The 15575-nt window shown below is 36.6% G+C and overlaps 1 protein-coding gene across 2 annotated transcripts; it reads left to right on the top strand.

The window, feature by feature from the left end:
* The first annotated feature begins 1087 nt into the window (after positions 1 to 1087).
* LOC106156679 (uncharacterized) lies at positions 1088 to 14289 on the top strand. Of its 2 annotated transcripts, XM_087007814.1 has the most exons (11): positions 1088 to 1588; positions 3503 to 3617; positions 4015 to 4106; positions 5115 to 5313; positions 8413 to 8556; positions 8781 to 8866; positions 9530 to 9728; positions 10317 to 10478; positions 10805 to 10908; positions 12375 to 12579; positions 12776 to 14289. In XM_087007814.1, the coding sequence occupies exons 1-11, from the start codon at positions 1244 to 1246 to the stop codon at positions 12925 to 12927; spliced, it is 1803 nt and encodes a 600-aa protein (XP_086863940.1). In that variant the 5' UTR covers positions 1088 to 1243; the 3' UTR covers positions 12928 to 14289. The 2 variants fall into 2 exon arrangements, with proteins under 2 accessions (XP_086863940.1, XP_086863941.1); XM_087007815.1 differs by lacking the exon at positions 4015 to 4106 and having other exon boundaries at positions 1374 to 1588.
* Positions 14290 to 15575: the final 1286 nt, after the last annotated feature.

Genomic DNA, 15575 nt, shown 5'->3' with positions numbered 1-15575 from the left:
TTGTCATTATATAAGCCAATTACTTACTACACCGAGCTAAAATTAACAAACACGGTACTAACTATCAACGTAATATATTGCAAGCCGATGCAATTATACTATTATAAATTCAACATCATGAGCCCCATTTCAAACATTTTACATGAAATGAAAATACAAGCAATACATGCAACCGTACATTTGGGTAAGTCAAACGAAGCAAAGACTGGTAGAGCTATTATAGTTATTATTAATAGTTGATGGGTGTTACTGGATTTGTAACAAATTATTTATGTGTATAATTGGCTTTGGAACTCCATACAGATAATTTGGTGGTCGATAATCTTGTAATATGCTGGAAGACACCTGGACAATTTGTTGAAGGATCCTTTATCAAAAATTGTAAAACGGTTAAATTTTTTTAATTCTAATATTACCGATGCTATACCAATGCTTTTACCAGTTGCTAAAAAACATTTTGACCTTTGTTGACCGATTCTTGCTGATAGAACATGAATATACCAGACTTTTGTTTAAATTGACTTTAACCTCAAGTTTAAAACCATGTTTCATATAACTCGGGTTTTAAAATTACTGTAAATTTAGCCTTGGCAATAATCGTTATAAATATGTACAAATTATTGGAGCGACATGCCATAATATGATCGCCTTAAAGATAGATGGAAAGGCCAAGGCAATGCTCTTGTTGTACTTATATACAGTTCATCAAATGTATTTAATTCATTTAACTTTGCCGACGAAAATATGTGCATCTTGCATTTTTACACAGAGAAAATGCTGACCGTGCGTACCAGTTAAGACTCAGTTAATCAAGCCTCAATTTGGCGTAAGATATTTCAGTTAATATCGGATTAGACACACATATATGTAGTAGTCCTAAGGAAGTTTGGTTGATATGATATGATATGAGTCTTAGTTTTTCTTTATTCTCTTTATTTCCTTCCCTATTATTGGCCCGTGTTCATTTGATTATTAAGAAGGGTCTGTATGAATTACAGACTTATTGATGTGTGCTTGTAATGTCAACACTAGAGTCAGGTTTTGTCACAGAAAAATCATTTCGGTGTATTGAACACATTGATTAATTCTCAAATGACGCACATAAATTGGTTAATTATTCATTTATCCTTCTTAAAGATGTTGACAAAGAATTCCCATTGTAGAAAAGTGGATGAATTCATTTTCTTACTTAGCTCACACATCATCTCCCATGAACTAGCACAGCTTGAGGAAAACTGACAATATGAGTAGAGTGCTCTTTGCAGTTTTCTGTGTTTTGGTTTGCCTATCTTTCAATGTCCACGCGGCAACCGTCACAATTTGTGGCGGTAATATAGTAGATGTCCAGGCAACGGGAATTCAACAAGTTTTTACAAATTACTCAACCTTGACGACGGTTTTGGACACTTTTGATGCACGGTCCAATTTGGAATGCATCACTAAATGTTCCCAGAATGGTCACTGCGCCGCGGTTGTATTCAGAGAGAGAGACCAGAGCTGTGACCTGTTAGATGGTCAGCAGGACGTCACCCAATACTCGTCATCTGAGAAAACAGGAATATTGGTCTCCAATGTGGACATCGTGCTGGTAAGTGACCACATAAAAGTTCCCCGTGTGTTGTCATGGGAAAAGTGCTCGTTTGTAGTGATTTCGTCTTAATCTTAGTTATCACATTCTAGCAAAGGTGCTTCTGTTTGCTATTTGAATAGTTGCAAAAACGTTAAAGGTTATCTCTCGTTTGTTAATTGTTTTCATTATTAACGACGCTTGATGTACTGGTACATGTATTCTCGGTGTAATGATATAATTGGATGTGTTATGTTTGAGTCATTTCTTTGAAAACTTCACGTGAATAATGATGGCGGACATAAGTAGATCAAACTATTTCAATATACAATAGGCATTTTTTCTGTAAAGATTCGATGTAATATTTCATCGTGTCGTTTAAATGTCTTTTTTAATTCAAATTGATTTAACAACATTGAGGTCATGTCTCTACTTTTGCAGTTGGAAAGAGACAAATTTTCACTGCCCTTTTTACTTGTCTTTATTTCAACTGTTTTTGCTGACCGTAACGTAACGTAGGCTATTTTAACTTGTCTGAACTTGGGCTCATGTCACTTCCCTGGGACGTAAGATATGTGGGTATGACTTTGTTTCTTAGCGAGACAGGTACCTTGAAATCACAAAGCCAATGTCACCAGCCGCAAATGATAGATAAAATATTATTATGCTTTGGTAATGGGTTTACTTTTTTTCCTAAATTCGCATTTCACAGTGCCCGGTCACGCTATATCACGATTTCTGGTTTAATTTTTGGTTTCAGTTTTTTTAGGTTACAAGAGCACATATCTTTACGGTTCTCAAGGCTCTGCAAAGATCTATAAAGATTGTTTCAGATTTTTCAGTAAAATGTGAGGGCAGGCTTTCCTCCTATGCTCGTCAGTCTCCATCACTTAAAAACATAATGTCCGATCAAAATCTGGGGTCAAAATCTGAGATACCGCATCTTTCAAATCCTAATGTCAAAAAATAGAGTAGAGTTACAAATGTATACTTGAGTCATGAGCACGTAGAAAAATGTAGGAGAAGCCAGAAGAATATGTCTTTTTTTTTTTTTTTTTTTTTTTTTTTGATGGGGGGTACAAAATGATATTCAAGACATCTTTTTATGGAGGCCACGAGATCAAACGAGCAGTGCAGATCTATATTGCAGTACATGTACCTTTGTTCTTGCAATTAAATCCAGCTCCCAGATCAAGCGATGTGGAAATATCACAGCATTGATCTGATCTTTATCAAGTATTCAATAATGAAAATAACTGTCGTATTATTGCGAGGTTGCCTGATAACCCCAATTAGCGAGAACCGATAGATCAGTAAACAAACAATAAACGTTTATCGAATTTTAATATTCTTTCCCATGGCATGGCATTATTTCGAAACAATTAAAATGAAAGATACGTAGACTTAAAGAAAGCTGGTTTAAAACAGTACTTTAGTTTAATTTTTTTTTCTCTGTTGCCTAAAGACAAAAACCCTTCATCGGAGTATATTAGCTTAAAATTATAATGCTTGTTATTTACAAATGTATTATAATTGGAGTTGATCGAAAGGTATACATTTCGTTTGACCCAAGATCACAAACGCACGCGCAAAGGTATTCACTCCAAAAAACTATTGCAAGGTACACCAAAAAGGTAAAAATTGATTTACAAACAATAAATCATTAAAATGCATTTGAATTTGAGAAACCCCTTGGAGATGGATCGTTCCCGTTATAATAATAAGATCGATCTAGGTATGGGAACCCAGTCTAAGACCTGTTGGCATTTGAAGGGTGCAGTACGCTGTTACATAGTTATTGAGGGCCATTGTAGTTTTAACCTGATTCCAGGCCAACTTTAAAACCTGAATTATCAAACCTGAAATTAAAAAAAAAAGCTCACAAAATTTCCGGACTTTGGTTGTACTCATCTGTCTCTATATTTCCCGTTACAGTCAAACCCGCTCCGCACCGACCAGTCAAGTGGCACTGCCGTGTGTTCAGAATGGCCGTGTACGGATACTTCTCGCTGCCGTGAGGATTGCACCAGCGGAGAGGCCGTCTGTTTGGGTGAGAATACTTTTCACCATATTGGGAGGGGAGGGGATTTGTTACAATTATCCTATGTTAGTAACTGTAGTCAGGCATTCAATGGACACAGCAGCCTGTTCCGCATGAACCTGCATTAGACACACGAGTTTGTCGCCTGTTAGGGAAAACCTGTTGAATAAGGGAATGATAAAGAAAAATGTTAAAGCCTACGATTGTCTTGTATATTGTGGCTTGATACCTAGAAATCTAAAGTATATTGCACAATGTTTTGAAAGTTTCTACCGTTAGTTAGCCCAAGGAGCTCGTTTGCCTTTCTTTTTCTCAGCCTGTGGTGTATTCAACATAGTATGTCATGAACATCAAAATATAGCAACAAAAGCGAAGTGCGGATTGCTAAAATTTGTGAATTTATTAGGATATACGAAAGATTGTGACGAAGCACCGGTGACCAATATTCATTACGAAGGTTATGCGAGCAACTTTGGAGGCGTAAACGCCAACGGCCCAGTAAGGAATATTCTAGGGGTTTTGTTGATCTCTCTCTCTCTCTCTCTCTCTCTCTCTCTCTCTCTCTGGGGGGTGACCACGGGCAAAAAAAGTTAACTTGTTTTGTCAGCATATTATCTGTTCATACAAAATACTCTGCCTGAATCTTGAAGGCAGAAAACATAATAAATTGAGATCGGTAAATATAACACACTCACGGAGTCACGTGACAGCTAATCAGTAGAAGAAAGCCTTTCAGTTTTAGGCATTTAGGCATTTTCGGAATCAACCTCTTCCCTGAAATTCAAATTTCTAGTACTAATTTTGTACTACGTGACCGGAAAACCTCTGGCCAGTAACCAATTTGAAAGTTTTTTTTTTTTTTTTTTTTTTTTTTTTTAGAATCAGAAAACACATTACATTACAAATACAAGAAGATACACTACATCAGTACAGCTTTATAACTTAATACAATACATACACTTCTATGTGTGCACAGTTACTGGAATATTATTTTAATATTGTAGAACGTATAATACAATATACAAAATTCTACATTACATTACAGAGTATATTACAAACTGAATAATTCGTAACAAAGCAAGGTGATACTGTGCACCAGTATAAGAACTAGAGATATAATAGATTGTGGGTCTTAATATAATATAGTGTATATACACATTCATACACACATCTTTCGCTTACAACCTCACACATCCGAAGGCGCACGCATACTGTAATGCACACAAATACTTATAAACTTTGAAAGTTGGCGAATATACATGTACCTAAGAATGCAGAGAAAACAATGAGGCGATGTATCACTGCTTAAATTCGAAGATTGTCCATGTTAAATGTATAATTATTAATGTGTGTCTTTCATGAATAATTATTTGGACCAGAAAAAAATAATCACCATACACAAAAAGTCAAAGGAGATCGTTTCTGTGGGAGATTGTATTTTCATTTTTTTTCGTCTAGAAATGATTTGTCGAAAATAATTCATGCTTATATCGATATATCTTCCAGAGCTACACATATGTAAAGCAACAGTCCAGCACCGGGCTTCGGATTTCCTACAGTGGAACAATCCGCGCCGCCATAGCGTGTAACGGTTGTGCCTCTGGTTTCTACTTCAAGATTAACGGGGCAGAATGTTCCAACCCAGGCACCATCGAATTTGTGGAGTACCATGCCTCGCGCAGAGACAAGCGCGAGCACGGATCGTGTAATTATATATAGTCATGTTAGAAATCATATTTTTGTATTATCGACGGGATTGTTTCTCGGAAATCTTGTTGCCTTCGTATTACATTATTATGCCACTGTGGGAATTAAAAGTGTGTGCTTGTGGTTGAATTTAACAGAATTAAGGTCAGTAAGAAGTACAAATTTGGCATTGAGGCCGGAAATTTCACAAATACGCAGAATTTCCGAAAAAAAGACCATATAATATGAAATAGTGGGCCATCTACGGAAATTCAGTATCAAAAATTGATAGCCAACATTCAAAATTAATCTGCAATTGCTAAAATACGGCATATCGAATAATAGCCATTAAATTGTGTTGAGACACTTGGAAAAAGGGGTGGGCAAATGACAAAATTTTTTTAAAACAGGTGCATTCTATGGCCATTTTTGCTGCTGAACACAAATCTGACAATATTTTTTACCAAAGCTAAAGATTTATATTGGTATCTGCTATTTGTTTGTGAAAAAAGGCGGGAAATGGCTTTTTGGCCATATTTTCACAGTAAAGTACATAAAATTGATGTGTAATATGTCTTTCTATATGTTTTGAGGATTGCTGAGTTCAAATATGAGCATATTCAAGACATTGGCAATATTGTTAGGGTGACATCTGTAAAAAATATGTTATTTAAAACAAATATATAAATAAAATACATACTTCGAGCCTAAGATAAATATAAATAATGGCCATTATGTACATACTGAATTCATGGATTACAGTATGGTATAAAAACAATGCTGAAAATACCTTCATGGATGTGTACCAACAAATTTTATGCTGTATAATTTTCCTTTTCTTCAGAACAGGTAAAACTTTATCAGGTGACATCAACCTCTTACAACCTCTAAGCTCTTGACCTTGGAATAGTACTTAGATTCAGTTGCGTAGTTTAAGAGTTCTTACCACCACCATGAAAGCATCAACAAAAAATACACTGAGACCAGAAGGCACTGTAAAGCCCCCTGTCACACTTATTTGGAATCTGAAGTTATCAAGCAGAATATGCCATAATGAAAAATTTTCAAAATTTGCGCCACATTTGTTGGGTAATATCAAATTGACCTTAATTCCAGTAAGAATACCTCAGAATCTTAGAACCTCAGAATGCGCTTCGAACCCAGCTGGAATGATTCGTGCATATTTCGGTTGTATCGTATTAGCTCTCAAATGCAGCTCGAATGTAGTTGGAACACATTAGGAATATCGTTAATGCTATAGTGAGAATATTTAGAATGCACTTCAAATGCCATACAAGTGTGGTTTCATTACTGGCTGAATTCCGGCCTGCAATCAAGATGCATTCGAGTTGCATTCCTACTCACTGGAGGCATAATGTGGAACATTCTGACAAGATTTGAAGCGCCTTTCCATTTCGGTTCTCCCTCGAATGTGATCAAAATGTTTCAAATGCTGTTGGAATTTCGTAAGAATCTTAAGAATGCGCTCATAGTGCAGTTAGAATACACTTGAATGCCATTCGATATTTTTCCACTTGGAATGCACTTCGAAAGTTTTGAGAATGAGCAAAACATTTTAACAGGACGCAAGAATGGGCCCAAACATTTAGAATGCGCTTAGAATTTTTAGATACTTCAAATATCTAGGAATAAACAAGACATTTTCATTCCGACTTCATTCTAGCTCATTCCGCCTCTAGTGTGACTAGGTTATAAATGAAGACAATAAGGATATTGTCACCGTTCACCCAAAACTCTTATTTACTGCCTTACATACATTCTTTTCGGTGATAAATAAATTTTCAGTGTTCAGTGATTACATTAATTAACATTTACACATGTCATCTTACGGGTGACGGCATAATTGCAGTTTGGGGGTAAAAACTGAAAAATCGGTTTCTCAAATTTCTGTTTTACCTGAACATCCGTGATCACTATTTCAATGCCAATTTAATGACACCATTTAGTACCCCAAAACCCTGCCAGCGATTTTTTTAAAGCCTTAGTTCAGATTTGATCGTTGATAAAGCAAAATTATACCTTTGTTTTTAGAAGATCTGTCATTACGGACTCGTAACTCCATAACAAAAGCATTTAAACCAGAACTTTGGCATGGGATTGTAGCTCATGCCCTTGTGGTCCATTGACCAATTTTCATGATAAAATCTTGTTCAGGGATGAAGTTAAGCCCCATATGGATTGCTAACTAATCTCAAAAAAGAAAGCTGTTAAATAGATGATTAAAGCTTTGAGTTGCTTATGCTTATACATTGCAACGAAAAAATATAAACACCGATATTTCATATTTTCAAGAGTTTTTTCATTGTTTCAAAGCAGCACAAAGACAGATACATTATTGAATAATTAGATGCAGGATAAAAACTCATTTTCGGTATCTGGGTGGTAATAAAGAGTAAAGATATCCTTAATGCTCTGCTACTGAGTGTTCTACTGTAAATATTCCCGTATGTAACTAACATTATGCCTATTCTATATGTCAAAACTTTTCAGTTTCATGTGATCCTTGAACAATATTGACCATATTTGTTGTATTATTGTTTTTCCTAATTCAAAAGTCACAGTTGCATATAAACATTTGTATTTAAGTACACAGAAATGGTGATTTTGGGGTGATTTTTATCTCAAAATGACCAAAAAATCCTCTTTTAACCCAAAATGAAGTGACTCAACCTAAATGATGTATCTATTTGCGCTCATTGATCATGAAATAATATGGTTAGACATATAAGAAGCCATCTTTGAACTGATATTTAAAGATTTACATGAGAAATATGTGATTTGAGGGAGCGTTTGGTGGCCATTTTGAAAAATCACTTAATACCAATATCAGATGTAATTTAAAATGAAAATACTTATTAGATTTGTATTCAGCAGCCAAAATGGCCATAGAATCCACTTGTCTGAAATTAAATTTCCCTAAAAAGCTTTCATTTGCCCACCCCATCATCAGACGTCCCGCTGAGATGTGTGATTATATAACAGGTCAATGCAACTTGGTTAGTAATGCAACTTTAGAAACACCACTGATGAAATATGTTAATTTTGAGTATGGCCAATGCTCTGTTTTAACACCATTCTTTTCTGTATTTTCTCAAAGTCTCTGGTATTTGCTGGGGAATTGCTGCAGGTACTGTCACCATACAGATACACATCAGAGACAGGGGTGGCGGGGCGGACGCTCTCATGGGATGGAACTCATACGGGAATTTCGCATTTGAGGAGATAGGGCCAACCGGCACTGGTAAATTAAGCTGGATATGTTCGTGCTCGTCACTGTCATAATATGTGTTTTCAATCTTGTTTCTTGATTCAAAATAACCTGTTATTATTTTGGTTATTGTAAGAAACAGTATAGTACGTTTCTTTCTAGAGAAATCAGCCATAACTGTCAACACGCGTGCACGCGCGAAAATTTCTCTTGTGAAAGATGTCTAATTAGCATAAATATTAAATTTTTTTCTTCAGGGTCATGTGATTCATATACTTTGTTCAACATTAAAGAGTTTACCCTCCACCAGGAGATTTCAACACGAGATGAAAATGCATACATGGTATGTAAAAAATCAGCGTTGTGATTCTAGAGCTCGAAAGATGCCAAAACAAAGCCAATTTATACTTATACATATGCAAAATATACGCATAAATGGTATTGCTGCTATAATAGAAATTGTAAATATCGGTTTATCGATTGTTAAATTTACATATGAAGTCAAATATTTGCCACTACATTCGATTAAATGCCACCATACACTTTCAAATAGCAAACTTCAAGATAATATCAAAAAATTTCAAAGGTTTTCGTTTCATATTTCTGAAAAAAAAACATGTATATAGATAAATTCTTTTATCGCTTTTGCCAAACCGAATTTGAGGAATGCGTCATACATTAATACTTCATTTGGCGGCCTTTTACGAACTGCATGGACAGATTGGATCAAGTTTACGGCCAGAAATTTAAAGAATATGTGGTATTTCAGTTTTTATGGCTGATCGAGTGATTAACTTGGGTTATCTTTCGGCTTGTACGTGTAGACTTTCGTTGAGTCCTATAAGAAACCACAGTGGTGGTAATTTATAAGCCTAACTGGGAAACTTACTTCTTTTGTAAGTATCTGTAATGATTCTATAGAACGTATACGCCGACATTTTATACAAAAAAAGCACGGTTGGTGAGAACATCATGTTTATATGTATATACTGTGTTTAAATTATAGACGGGAACCTACACAAAGCGGGCGTCGGACACTAGTTTAGCAGTGTTTTTTACTGGCACGCTTCACGAGTATGGAAATGGTCACTGCGCAAGATGGTACTTTAAGTTTAATGGGAATGAGTGCTCGAATCCAGGGGTAATCGACGCATTCATCTATAACCACGGCGATAACAATCCACACACCTATAGGACGTTTGAGTGTAAGCACAATCATTTAAGTTGAAACTCGAAACAAATTTATACAAGTAAAATAATGAGTTTTTTCATCATCATCTTTATTTATCGTTTTTTTATTTGGGGGGGGGGGGTTAATGCCTACAAAGTTCCTAATTAAATAGTCTCATTTCTATATTTTACGGAAAACATATGTTTAATCCTAGGACCAATAAAACTAAAATCACGTATTCGATGGATCCTATTTTGAACATGATCAGCTTTTAAGTAAGTTAAAAGTCGCCAAGCTGTTGCAGAATTAGTAGCAAGAAAATTTCTATTCCACACGTGTCACCAACGAGTCTGTATGTGTTGAGATAAGTGAATAAGTTGTGTAAGTACAAACTGAAAAGTGTATTTAACAGGATTTGTGATGTTGATCTAGACACGTACAACAGTAGAGAGGAGAGGTTCCTAACTCACAGTTATCATAAATTAAATGCAGCATCTCTGACATCGAAATATTTGGATGTTCCTTTTCAGATCTTACACCTTGAGTAAAGCATTGGTTTATAATCCTTTGTCATCAGCCACAGATGATATTAAATACTAATTATCGATATTATTGCTTTCAGTTTCTGGAATCTGTCACGGTTTTCCGGCTGGAGACATTACAATAAGCCTACACACAGGGAGTTGTAGCTGGACGGTTGGCCAATATAGCCCTACGACCGGCTGGACCACTATTTCTAGAATAAGAGTGGAAGAGACAAGACTTGGCGTTGATGTCAGCGCTCGTAAGTTAACAGTTTCTTCTCTTACGGTGTTGTTAACATTTTACAGGGCATGTGACGTGGTATGGCAAAAGTAACCTCCCCCATGCTTTAATATTATAATACCGTTACTACAAAATGTGTAGACAAGTGAACATAAGTAAAGTGGCGCCACTGTATTAAGTCAAATTCCCAAACAACTTATTGTCAACATACTCTCGTTTCCTCTCTCTCTCTGTTCTTGTATGTCACTCAACTGTGTTTGTTGGATGAGCCGGTAAAGTATAGCACGCACCTGAGTTACAACACTGATTAAGCTACATTAGTAGGTTAAAATTCTTTTATTTCAGTGGTGGGAACATCGGGTATTTCGGCACTTAGACTTCCCGTCTTCAACCGCCAGTACTGGTGGTACTCTGCCATGAATACGGAAGCGGAAAGGACAACGCTCAAAGTACGTTTTTTTTATTTTTACTTGATCAATATTGGGACAAATAAATGAAGACACTTGTTTTTAGATCAAATATTACATGTCAAAAATTTCAAACTACCTTGGTTGTTTATTTAACTGATCATTTCTATAAGCTAGGCTCACACTAATTCTGGTTATTTAAATTCGTTCCACATTAGGTAAGCTTGAAGTTGTTGTCCCGGTGTGGCAGGAATGGAAGTCCGTTGGGACTGTAGTCCGTTCCCCATTACTTTGTTCAGGTGACATTCGTCCCATACACTAACCCCCCATACTTCGACTTACACCCCAATTCCACACCGACTGCAAATTCCACGAAACGCAATGAATTGATAAATCCCAGGTTTCTTACTTTAAGTGCAATAAATTCTTTAAGCCCTTTTAAGAATGCGTGCTATTCTTGAGAAATCGTGATATTTGGGAAGAAAGTTTTGAGCTGTTCAAAATTTTGGTCCCGACCTCGCGAATGCAAACATTCTTTGACAATTCTTAACAAATCCATGGTACATTCTTAGATATCGTAACTGATTCCTAGTATATTTTAGCCATTTCTATGTATTCTTACCTTAATTTGGATATCATGAAGCATCTGTATAACCACGATTTGACTTCGACTCTGTAAAACAAGGGCGAGGGGCTTTTTTTTACCTGTCTGGAGGAAGTATTCCTTGAAATTCCAAGAATAGTCAAAATAACATTTACAAGCGTTCCAGAATCACAAGCCCATTCGGCAGGTACTTGAGGCCCAGTCAAACTGGCGTTTAAGATGAATTTCGCATGAATTTTGCACAAACTTGGTTGGTATTCGCTTTACATCCGCCATATTCGTGATACATGCTTGTAGCATTCGACCAGCATCCACAGCATACACGCACGCAATTATCCGCAGAGGCACTTTTTTCCGTTCCCAAGATTTTTGAAGCTGCCCCAAAATTTTGATAGCGGATGACATGCGCAATACATCCGCAAAACATACGCAATACAGGAGCAATACGTATGCAATACGTGCTCTGTTTTCCGCTCCGCTCTTATCCGCAACTCACGGGTAAATTGTGGCTTGCTCGCGAGGAGAGCATGTATCGAGTATGGAAACCGTAGGTAGAGCGTCCCTATCGCGTGCGTCCATGTGGCGAACTAAATTAATATATTGCGAATATTACGATTTTTGTCAGGGTTTTTAAAAGCGTTTCATTTGCGTCTGATTTTCTTCTGATTTCCGAACGTCTGTAATGACATGCGCTTTTATTCGTGATACATATACAGTACATCATTAATATATTCGTAATTCATACTGTTCTTATCAGGTCACTATTACGGAAAGTTTGTCTTTTTTCCTAAAACTACCATTCCTGTCACACTGGTCTTGTTTTGACTGATGTCACACCTGTGATGTCATCATACCTTGGTCCATAACTCTCTGGAGATTTTGTCATGGAGTGGTTTTATTTCAGACTGAGACATATAGCAAGAAGTCTGCTCTTACTGCTCTGAGAGTCCTGTGGAGTGGAGTCACCCGTCAGTGGAACAACGGCCAATGTGCCCGGTGGTACTTCACATTTAACGGCACAGAGTGCAGCAATCCGGGCACCATAGAAAGTATTAAATACGCCTACTACTATGATGCAAGCTCTGTCAATTTACACAGCCCATTTACAGGTATATTGGAACTATAACTTACCTTATACTTGTACACAATGAGAGAAAGGTCAAAATAACAAAAATGTAATATTCCTTTCAGCACTTTTTCCAGAGACGGGTGAATTTGGCTTGCTCATAGATCAGTCCCCCCCCCCCTCTCCTTTAACACACATAGACACAAACAAAGTTTTAATTCATTAACCATTCATTTCAGTACAAGGGACATGTGTGGGTCTGCCAGCTGGGAACGTCACTTTGAATTTTGCCGTGTCTCATTGTTCTTCATACAGTGGAGAGGACGCCTACACTGGCTGGGGAACTGCAAGCACCATGATGGCCGAAGAAATTTTCCTGGACACTTACTAAGATATTAGACTGTACCATGAAATACGTTGAACATCGGCACCCTTTGGTCTATGTGAACAAGTGTTATTTGTACTTTTTTTTTGTTTTCGTGTAATGTTGTGTATGACGCTGAAGCAGGTGTGGACCGGCAGTAGAATTAATGACCTAAGCGTTTTTGTTTGTTTTGTATTTCTGTTATTTTGAGGAAAAACGAAGAATAGCGAAGAGTAATTCCTTTTTATTTTAAGAATAAGTTGTCGAAATCGAGTATACGTCATTTCTCGATCATCATTCCTCAATAATTCATGATAACGCTTAACAGGTATATATAGACTTATTTGTTTCTTGTCTTTCTACACTAGCTCCCCATGGCCCGTCACCATGTATATATATATATATATATATATATATATATATATATATATATATATATATATATATATTGCAGTAACTACAGCTAACTGGATTAACATTAATCTGCATTGTGATCAAATGGTTCGAACTGAATATGGAAAAGTGCATTACCATGTTTCATGCGCAAAATGCATAATATTTGCTATTGAGTAATTTTTTCGAGTTAAACGCTGTGAACATTGACAATGGGATAGCTTGTTCCAAATTAATGATTTCGTTAGTTGTAATGTTTGTTTTTTGCAGACAATGCCAATCAGTTGTTAGGTGTGGACTGTAGGTACCTTCAACCTTTAAATTATCAAAGTACGATTGGTGACTTTGAAAAACCCAGTACTTTGGACATAGTGACAGCTTTCTGATAGGAATTGAAATACATTGTTCACTGTTGGAAATCTCTAAAACCAGAGTAGTTCTCTTAGATTTAAATTTTTTCTCTAGGTAGGGCCTATGTCCCAAAAGGAAATCAAAAAGATAATGGTTATTACAATTTGCATTGTTAAAACAGGAAATGTCACTGAACCTGAGCTAACCAGCTCCTCTGGCTTATTGTTTGTTTTTGTTGTGGTATCTAATAAACAATACGGCATTGTAGGAACTATATCTTCTACGTGCTTTTTTCAGCAAAGCCAATATTAATGATAGTTGCCTGACCTTGATACCTAGGCCAATTATTATCACGAGCAATAAGCCCGACAACCCTACTGAAATCCAAAACAGTATTTGAGATGAATAATCTGTAGGAAATATTTCGTCTGCTAGAATAGCATCTGCCATAGAAGAATAGATCTGCTCCTGACTTTTTGCTTCTTGAGCCATTTTTGTAAGCTCAAATGATCAATTGAATCTTTCTCAAGGAAATGGGAAAAATATGTTGAAATAATTGAAGAACATTCGATTTCGAACACAAGGGTTCACTAAATAAATCCAATTTTGGAAACTTGCCTTGGTAAATAAAAGGACTGCAGCAAACCTAAATTAGTAGCTTAGTTACATGTACCTCAGTGTTGTTTTGACAACTTCGTAGTCAGGGTGGGAGCTAAAAACCTTTAAAGTTCAAACTGCAATAGCAAGGAATTTGAATGACACATAAATGACAACCACTTACAGAGGTCGTCGTTTTAGGGCATTTTTGGGTAATGCCAGTTATGTTTTGACGGCACTGAACAAAGCAACTGAATTCCATATGAAATTCCTAAAAACAGTGCAAGAGTACAGTCTGGCTGAGTAACAGACAGTGGGATATTATAACTGCAAAGTTTAAAATGGCTACCTTTGCAATGTCGTCAAATAAATTCGTCAAGAATAGCATAATGTTGCCAATCTTTTGTAATTGCAAAATACTTGGAAAGGTAGAAGATTTGAGATGCGTGATTTGTGGATTGATTAAGCGGAACTGGAAATGTAATTCCTTCGTAAATTATAACTTTCAAAACATGTGGATAAGATGGTACGGGGACTTAACGAGTCATATACAACGAACGTTCGTACAAACCGTATGTGAATTGAGCATGATGGAAGTAATATCTCGGGTCAGAGTGAATTAACTTCATTGGGCTTGGCATCTTACGCAACTCGTCTTTAAAGGTATACTGTGATGAAAAAACGGGTTAAAACTATCCATTAGGTGCCCAAAAGTCATTTTTGAGTAATGAAAAAAAAGTTCTTACGTTTATTTAGTTTTTAAAGCCGATTTCATGCAGGTGTGAATGTAGTTTACGATACTCCCGCGTGGTGGCGCTTTGAGGTGAGTGACGTCACTTGCGTCGAGGCTCAGAAAGCCATATTCGATTCAGCTATCCGCTTACTTACATTTACTCGATCGCTTTGTCTGAACTATTTTGTAAAAATGAACAGAGAACGAATTGAAGGATAGATACACAAAAGAAGATGAATTCCCTACGTGGTTATCATTTATTAACCAACAAAATACACCAAAACTATGTTAACAGTAAAGGTTTGGAAGCAGGGCAGCGAACAATAGATTTTCACACATGCCCATCTGTCGCGTCGGCTGAACGTTCTTATCCCGACTGATAAGAGAAAGTTACCTAATACATGCAGGTGTGACAGCTAACATTATTTTTCACACCCGTGCAGTTTACCAGTGTCATTCCGGGAGAGCCAGGTCAGTGGACAAAAGGCCAAAGATATCGGACTGATAGCATCGGACACTACATTTCACACCTCTGCAACTTACCCCGCTACTTCCGCCTTACACGTGATCAGTGCAGCAGTATGTCAAATAACAAATTGAT

This window comes from Lingula anatina, chromosome 3 (genome assembly GCF_051362555.1).
Source record: "Lingula anatina isolate TDL-2025a chromosome 3, LinAna3.0, whole genome shotgun sequence".
In the NCBI taxonomy this organism is placed as follows: Eukaryota; Metazoa; Brachiopoda; class Lingulata; order Lingulida; family Lingulidae; genus Lingula; species Lingula anatina.
Note: the sequence above shows the minus strand (reverse complement) of the source record. Positions and strands in the feature narration are given on the sequence as shown.

What these genes read in the sequence shown, in the direction of transcription:
- LOC106156679 (XM_087007814.1), top strand. Translation starts at nt 1,244, where the DNA reads ATGAGTAGAGTGCTCTTTGCAGTTTTCTGTGTTTTGGTTTGCCTATCT. An exon ending in GCGTAAACGCCAACGGCCCA is followed by an intron (nt 4,107 to 5,114) that starts GTAAGGAATATT and finishes TATATCTTCCAG; the next exon opens with AGCTACACATATGTAAAGCA. An exon ending in CACCTATAGGACGTTTGAGT is followed by an intron (nt 9,729 to 10,316) that starts GTAAGCACAATC and finishes TATTGCTTTCAG; the next exon opens with TTTCTGGAATCTGTCACGGT.